Source organism: Scardinius erythrophthalmus, assembly GCF_964197995.2.
Source record: "Scardinius erythrophthalmus genome assembly, chromosome: 14".
NCBI classification, from domain to species: domain Eukaryota; kingdom Metazoa; phylum Chordata; class Actinopteri; order Cypriniformes; family Leuciscidae; genus Scardinius; species Scardinius erythrophthalmus.
The window spans coordinates 852,940-861,263 of record NC_138234.1 but is presented as its reverse complement, the minus strand read 5'-3'; the positions used below and the strand labels follow the sequence as shown (position 1 = coordinate 861,263).

The 8,324-nt window shown below is 42.7% G+C and overlaps 1 protein-coding gene across 1 annotated transcript; it reads left to right on the top strand.

Annotated features, from left to right (window-relative positions):
- Nucleotides 1–309: 309 nt before the first annotated feature.
- ora2 (olfactory receptor class A related 2) lies at nucleotides 310–1,233 on the top strand (the record flags this gene model as incomplete). Its single annotated transcript, XM_081383933.1, has 1 exon — nucleotides 310–1,233. One exon carries the CDS (start codon nucleotides 310–312, stop codon nucleotides 1,231–1,233), a length of 924 nt encoding a protein of 307 aa, XP_081240059.1.
- Between the last annotated feature and the right edge of the window lie 7,091 nt (nucleotides 1,234–8,324).

Here is an 8,324-nt window from a genome sequence, read left to right as displayed (position 1 = left end):
TAACAATAAAAGGCAAAAACCGTTAAAAAAATATACTAAAAAAAAACAGAAGAAGAAACATTTAAACCGCTGAAGGTTCAGGGAGCGTTCAGAAGGTTTTCATGATGTGCGCTGGAGCGTCTGTAAGAGTGCTGAGCTGTTCCACTCGTCAGTGACAGGCTCGCTCAGCTGCACATCATCGGTGTAATTGAGCTGAGACTGAAGGCACTGGACCGTCCCGAACATCAGCGTCCCACGGCTCCGACCCGACTATAAACCAGAGCAGATCTCTGCAGCGTTCAGAAGAGTGTGTGTGTGTGTGTGTGTGTGATGGACGCGAGCGCTCTGACGCGAGGTCTGCTCTTCCTCTCGCTCGTGGTGACCGGAGTCCCAGGGAACATCGCTGTGATCTCCGCCTTCCTCTCGCTGGCGTATCAGGAGCGACTCTCGCCGGCCGACGCCATCGTGCTGCACCTAGCGATCGTTAACCTGGCTAACCTGTCGGTGCGCGGTGTGCTGGAGGTGCTAGCCTCCTTCTCTGTGTACGTGTTCGACGACAGCAGCTGCAAGGCCGTGATCTTCCTCTACCGCACCTTCAGGTCTCTGTCCATCTGGCTGACCTTCGTGCTGAGCGCGTACCAGTGCCTGAGCGTGTCTCCGCCGGGGTCGCGCCGCGCTAGCGCTCGTGCTCTGCTGGGCCGCTCGCTGTGTGTGGTGTTCCTGGTGCTGTGGCTAATCAACGCCTCGATGAGCGCGGCTCCGCTGCTGTTCGCTGTCGCGGCGCGGAATGACTCCAAGCTCTCGCTGAACGCCATCAACGTGGAGTTCTGCTTCCTGAACTTCCCGTCGAGGCTAGCGCGGGACGCTAATGGTGCGGCGCAGGTGGGGAGAGACGTGGTGCCGATGACGCTGATGGCAGGTGCTAGCGTTCTGCTCCTAGTGTTCCTGTGGCGCCGGCAGGCCACGGCTCGTAGCGGGTCGTTAGCGGAGCGGCGCGCGGCTCTCGGCGTGATCACGCTAGTCTCGCTGTACCTGCTCTTCTACGGCGTGGACAACGGCCTGTGGGTTTATACGCTCAGCGTGCCTCAGACGCTCGGCTCGTCGCTAATCTCCGACCTCAGGATCTTCTTCTCCTCGCTCTACGCCGCCGTCAGTCCCGTCATCATCATCGTCTCCAACACCAGAGTTAGCCGGAGAGCCGGAGACGCGCTGAGACGCTGCCAGCGCCACGGGGACATCGACCACAGGACATGATGGACGAAACGTTCACGGGCGCGATGTGTGTCAGCGCTCAGATCACAGCTGTGATTCTCAAAACTACCTGTTCAACCTCCACATCATAATAACTACTTCCCAGCAAGCAGTTTTGCGTTTAAAAGGCGTCTCGTAGCCGTCCAAACACAGCCCTGACGTCTCGGCTAAACAAGGGAAGATTAGGGCTGTCAGTGAAAGTTTAATAGACGTCTAAACCATCGCCCAACTATAGAATAGTCATCAATTAGAAAACAAAGAAATTAAATGAGTGAAGAAATGAAACCAAACACCTTGTAATCACTGTTTACTTCGCTTACATGATGGAATATCATACATCTCATCATACAGTTATTTTGGCAAAAAACACGTCACCAAATTCAAGGTTCTTTTGTCTAGAAGTGTGTTACTCACAGCTGGACTATATCGGGTCTGTAGTTGGCCTAGACAGTGAAGAGATGGCTATTGCATGCTGGGAGGTCTTTGTGTCCTGAACTGATGAATTCTGAATTTCACTACTGAAGGGGAATGTAAAGCATTAGCTCAACCAGCTCTCTAAAATAGCTCAGATGTGCATCTCATCGAGCTTCGTCTGGGAAGCAGATAAACAGAGTTAATTCTGACAATGGAAACGATCAGGGTCTCCAGCCGGGAAGAAGAGGAGTAAAGATGTGAGATGAAGAGTACCGAAGAAAAACTGAGGACGAGGCCGAGATGACATGTTTCTGATGAAATAAGGGCTGCTATTGTAGATCATGTTCTCAGTCGTGACCTCATGACCTTATGACCTCATGACCTTATGGCGGGTCAAAAGGTGCAGCTGAATGTGTGTGTCCTCAGTCCTTCATCATGTTACGCTACTGTTATACAGTATACTTACTGTAAATCACTTGCATTTAACATTATACAGTAAATATGCTTTATAGTAACACACACTCACACACAGATATACAGCAAGTGCGTTTGTGTGTGTGTATATATAAATATATATACTGGCTTCAGCTGAACCGAAGTGCATTATTTCCCTGTTATCACTGTAAAGCTGCTGTTAATCTGTGCTGAATAAAGCGCTGTAGAAATAAAGCTGACTGACTCATGTTTCTGCGCTTGTGTGTGAGAAAAACATGTCAAAATAACTTCATTTCTAATTGTATGGAAATTAATATCTTTGCCAGACTCATTTCCAAATAATTTTATTTGCGATCCAGACTTCACTCACACAGTGAGATTTTCTGAACACTATAATGAGATGATTGACATCAGCAGCTGGTCCACACACACACACACACACACACACACACACACACACACACACACACACACACACAGATGTTTCTCCATATGTCGAGTTCTTCATTCCACTGAAACCCGACTCCGTTGGAATGAGGGAACGATGATCTGGTGATCTGAGGGAAACACAGAGAGTGGACAGGAATAATGACTAAATAAATCAAATGTAAGAGCTGAAGTCTTCTGACACACACACACACACACACACACACACACACGCGTGCACACACACACACACACACACACGCGTGCACACACACGCGTGCACACACACACACACACACACACACACACACACACACACACACAAAACATATCTAGTACATGAAACAAATGTTGACTGAAATTGAAACTAGTTGCCAAGGTAACATTTCTCATTTTCATTTACAATTTTTTTACAGTCACTAAGACACATTTCTCTATCCATAGGTAATCTTCTCAAAACTCTTCACAGTTTCAGCTTTAGTTCATCTCACATTCAAAATGCACTAAATCTACCAAAACACGTCATTCACGTCTCAGATCAACCCATTCTTCCAGAACACCAGCAACGTTTCCAACCCAGAAACTCCCGTTATCACTCATGAAACACAGACCTAAAAACAGGGAGCATTAGACAACGCTTTCTTCTGTAAAATGTCTCTACAATACAATAATGGCACTCTCTACTGTCACTGCAGTTTATGTTACATGATCTATGTTTACATTACTGTACTAAATTATTTTTGGTGATGAAACTGAAAGACTAACACTTGTGTCGTGTGTTCAGTTTCATCTAATTACTTTGGTAGTATTTGATTTTTTAGATTCGGATACATTTCATTACAATATTACTGTAGAAATGTAGCATATTTCTGTCTTATTCAGTTTGCATTATGTTATTGTTTTGAACTTATGTTGAACAGTTTTGAAACAGTCTGTGCACTGTTGTGCTGAAGTGAGAATTCATATCATTTAAAAGATGTCATCACTGAATGCATTTTGTGCCAAAGCAGTTTTGAAAAAGTGACCTAAGCTTTGAGAAATGTGTCCTAATGATTGTAACCCCCCCCCCTGTAATTTAACTTGATGTATTACATGATTAAAAGTTTAAAACTGAAATAAATAAATAGAAAAATTTACAAAAATGATTTAAACCAACTAAAATGAAAACTATGATAGTATTGGTAAAATAAAACAGTCAAGAGTGTCAATGAAGATTTTTCTCACCTTTCGACGGAAGTCAAACTACCTGCCAATATAAAACATGCACAAATGACAAATATATTGAGGAAAATCCATTACGGAAGAATGAAGAGCTGTGGACGCCTGAGCACTGAGACCTGTCACAGGTGCTCACGTTCACACAGCCCCGCCCCCCAGACACAGCCCCGCCCCCTCACAGACACAACCCCCCAGACACAGCCACGCCCCCTCACAGACACAACCCCCCAGACACAGCCACGCCCCCTCACAGACACAGCCCCGCCCCCTGACACAGCCCCGCCCCTCACATACACAACCACACCCCCCTCACATATACAGCCACGCCCCCTCACAGACACAACCCCCAGACACAGCCACGCCCCCTCACAGACACAGCCCCCAGACACAGCCCCGCCCCTCACATACACAACCACACCCCCTCACATATACAGCCCCGCCCCCAAACACAGCCCCGCCCCCCAGACACAGCTCCGCCCCCTCACATACACCCCCCCCCCCACATAGCCCTGCCCATTTTTTGAAAGCAACTGTTTGAGATCTCTTGGCTCAGTTAGTGACGTCTGGCAGCGACTGTTGTAACCCATCATGTGTCTTAGTGTCTTCAAGTGGCTAGAGAAGATGATAACAGATTTAAACACAGCACAAGTTAATGATTTTCAGATTTTCTATTTAATTTAACTTGACTTCTATGATCACTCTGCTTATATTATAGTTTTAAAATGAAAAAGAATATTGGCACCATTCACGGGTGACCAAACTATAGCAAACTGGAACATTTGAGCTCATGTGCGGGTGCATGTTTTATTATTATATGTTTATTATTACTGGTCAGCTGACAGTGTAACATGGGACAGGTTTTGCTCTTGCTCGGTTTTGCTCAAATGACTCGTCCAGAAGCTTTCCCGCTGGAACACACACACTCTGTCCTTCATCACGAACAGACGTTACAGGAGCAGCTGCTGAAGAGACCAAGAGAAGTTTACACAGTACAGCGCAGGAATCAACACATCTGGACACATCTCAACACTTAAAGCATGAAACAGAATCTGCTTCCACACACCCTGATGATAAAGCATGTTCAATATATGAATCTAAAGTTCTTATGTTGAGTCTACAGTTCGAGTTGATAAAAGGCCGGCAGCTTCATGCATTTTCACACAGTAATGCTGAACAGAATGAATCCAGTGTTTCATGTTGTGTATTCGTGTGTATAATCATCTTCAGCTTCACTCTTAAAAATAAAGATTATTTACATCTGTGGTTCCATGGAGAACATTTAACAAAGAATTCTTTATCGTGGTAAAAGGGTCTTTCGATTATTAAAATGTTCTTCACTTTCAGAACAAATAGCTGTAATGGTTCCTCTCGATCGAATAGTTGTAATCGGTCCACTCGAATTTATGAAATATAGCTCAGCGCTCAAACCAGGCAGAATCGATGCTTTATTATCCAATATAGGTGCAAAACCAGATAACAGATCCATAAAGCAGCTCAAACCTCTTGATGTGAGTCTAATGGAGTCAGACACATTAGCATTAGCTCCATCTGCTGGACAACTCGAGTAAAAGCAACCGTGCACTTTCAAGTCAGGTCGTATTTATTTGCATAGCGCTTTAAAAGCAGAAAATCTTGCCTTGATGTCTTAAAACATTCATTAATATTTGTTCACAGTTTAGATAAATTCTGCACAGGGTCAATGGCTTTTACATGGAGTGGTTAGAAAGAAGCATAGTGTCTGACTTTGATGGATGCCAGTGGCGACGCTCTTTAATTTTCGTTGTAGTAGAAGGATTTGTCCACTTTATCGCAGCTCATCACTACCCATTTAGCTTATGTCAGTGTTTTTTTAATTTTTTATTATTAGTCCACAAATTTCCAATGTACTAACTACAATTAAGGCATCAAACTTCCCACATAGGCTGAGCAGATTCCTGAATAACAACAAATGGTCAATGTAACACAATCATCATTTAGACATGCTTAACAGATCGTGAGGGCGGGCCACAGTTGCTTATGCCTAACTACGTGGAAGCATCGTTACATTAGTTTGAAGTCACGGTCATGTTACTTGTTGAAATATATGAAGAGTTCAGATGCAAAAGCCTCTAAGTGCCATCTAAAATTTTCTTCTAGAATGATCATTTTTATCAAGCTCGTATATTTAAGTTCAGTAATTTTACTTAAATGGCAATGAATAGGTAGTTTTCATTGCCATTTAAGTGAAATTACTGAACTTAAATATACGAGCTTGATAAAAATTATCATTCCAGAAGAAAAGTTCAGATGGCACTTAGAGGCTTTTGCATCTGAACTCTTCACACACACACACACACACACACACTCACACACACACACACACACACACACACACACACACACACACACACACACACACACACACACACACACACACACATATATATATATATATATATATATATATATATATATATAAATACCTGGTGTTTTTTTAATTCTCTTTTTTTTTCTTTACATTATTCAAGCATGTATTGTTTGTTATTCGACCCTGGCATTAATAATAATAATAATAATAAGAAGAATAAAAGTTAAATAAAATAAAAATATTAAATATTAAAAATGAAAGTGAACTGAATTATGGAGAAATGGATTGCGTAGACACGCCCACCTGTGCGCGCCTCTCACAGAAATCGTCGCGTCTCTCCGGATTCCCGCCCTTCTATCTGAGGGGATTCTACGAGATAACGTCACAGATGGCCTAGCGCCAACGAAAATGTTAATTTAATAGGAAAACACACTCATGGATTGCAAAAGTTTGTGCTTGAAATCTAACTGAAATAATTATCGGGTCTGCTTCCACGTGACGACGACAAATCAACACAGAAGTTTTGCTCAGAAACGTAAGGTAAATTTAACTTTTTTTTACTCCGTTTGCAAAATGATATCACATGAAAGTGACCTCAGAGAATCAGACGTTTTCTACAGTTTGTATAAAAGGGTCATTATCCAACTGCAGATTCATCATAGAGTATTTACTGCAGCTGAGACGACAGTGTCAGTCCACAGGCCATTACAGCTTTTCATTAAAGTTCCTTATCTAAAAATAAACAATGATGTCTTAATTTATTTGTGATAGGATGAGTTACTGGGTTGTAAACCCGTGATAGGTGATTCCTTTATGTTTGGCTGTTTAACTTTCAGCCTGCCATTTGTGAGGATCCCTCTTCAGAGAAGAACAGCTCCTAAAATAGCTATATTATTGCAAGTGTTTTTGAGTTCTATGAGTTTTTGTGGATGTATCTGGTGCTCCTGGACTATTTTACATGGTTGTGAAGGCGTTGCTAGGTAAGTTAAGTGAAATCATCAAGTTAAAGGCAAGTAAAATATAAATGATGCTTAACACAAATATTAACAGCCTACCGCAAACAGGTGATGATGACTATAGCCTAAATGTAAATTTGGTTATCATATTGTCCCTTGACATGCCAGGTTTTCAGTCGTCCTTGAGTTATTGTATTTTTAATCTGGAAAATATTTTTTATATTGTCATGTTCACTTAAGTGCTGTATGTTATTTGTAAAGTAATTGAACTGTGGTCATTCTAATATGCCGAATAATAGCTTAAAGGGTAACTAAACCCTAAAACAACTTTTTTTAGTTAATGATTTGTAAGACTGAGGCTTGATTAGTGCTGTTCATTGATTTGAACAAATTCTTTGACATTTGGGTATAAAGTGTTTTAATTCTACAATATATGATGTAAAAACGTCTGAGTGCTGCCCTCTGCAGGTTGAACGGTGGCTACTGCAGTTGAATTTTCCTTTTGGAAGTTGTGGTACTGAGTGACATAAGCAGGCACCAGTTCACCACGCCCTTGGCATAGGCTCAGCCCCTGGTATAAAAGCATCTTGTTCTGTCAAAACCACTGTAACGAGGCAGGAGTTGGAATTGGGAGTATTGAAAACGATCAGGATAGCGTATATTAGCATCTAGCTTAGCATTTATATAGTTATTTAGCTTCTCCAAACAGCTCGCGCTGAAAAGCGACGCAGTGCCAAACGCTGCTCCTCCTGCATGGACTCCACCACCGCAGCGGCGTCTTGATGTGTGTGAGCATATTTTTTTGGTCAGAATTTATGTTCCATCCTATTAGGCTCAGGTGCACGCCCCCCCGCTCAGCCCCGCCCTCGGTTCGTCCCCTCTGTCTCCGCTGGGCTCTGCCCACTTTTCCAGCATTTTTCAAATATTGCCAGTGGGAGGAGTCAGGCTCTGACCAGCGGTTGGGTTACCCTTTAAAATCCTAGGCAATGAACACAGTTTAAGTGTGTGTTATTGCGAAGGGATGCCTTGGACATTGGAAAGTTTTGGACTAATAATATAATTACAAGGGTGATGTATGTATGACAGCTCTTTTAGTGTACTTGGGAACTTCTATTGAAAACAGTCTTCAACCATGTGGTTAATAACTTTAACTCAAACACTTGTGTAATGTTTGTTAAGTAGGATCCTTCATTCAAATAGAGATGCAGCGATACAATAATTATTTGAGCTATGTTTTATAACGAGTAAATGGCTGATACTACTAAGTGAAGTAGGCATCAGAGTGTAATAATGTACAG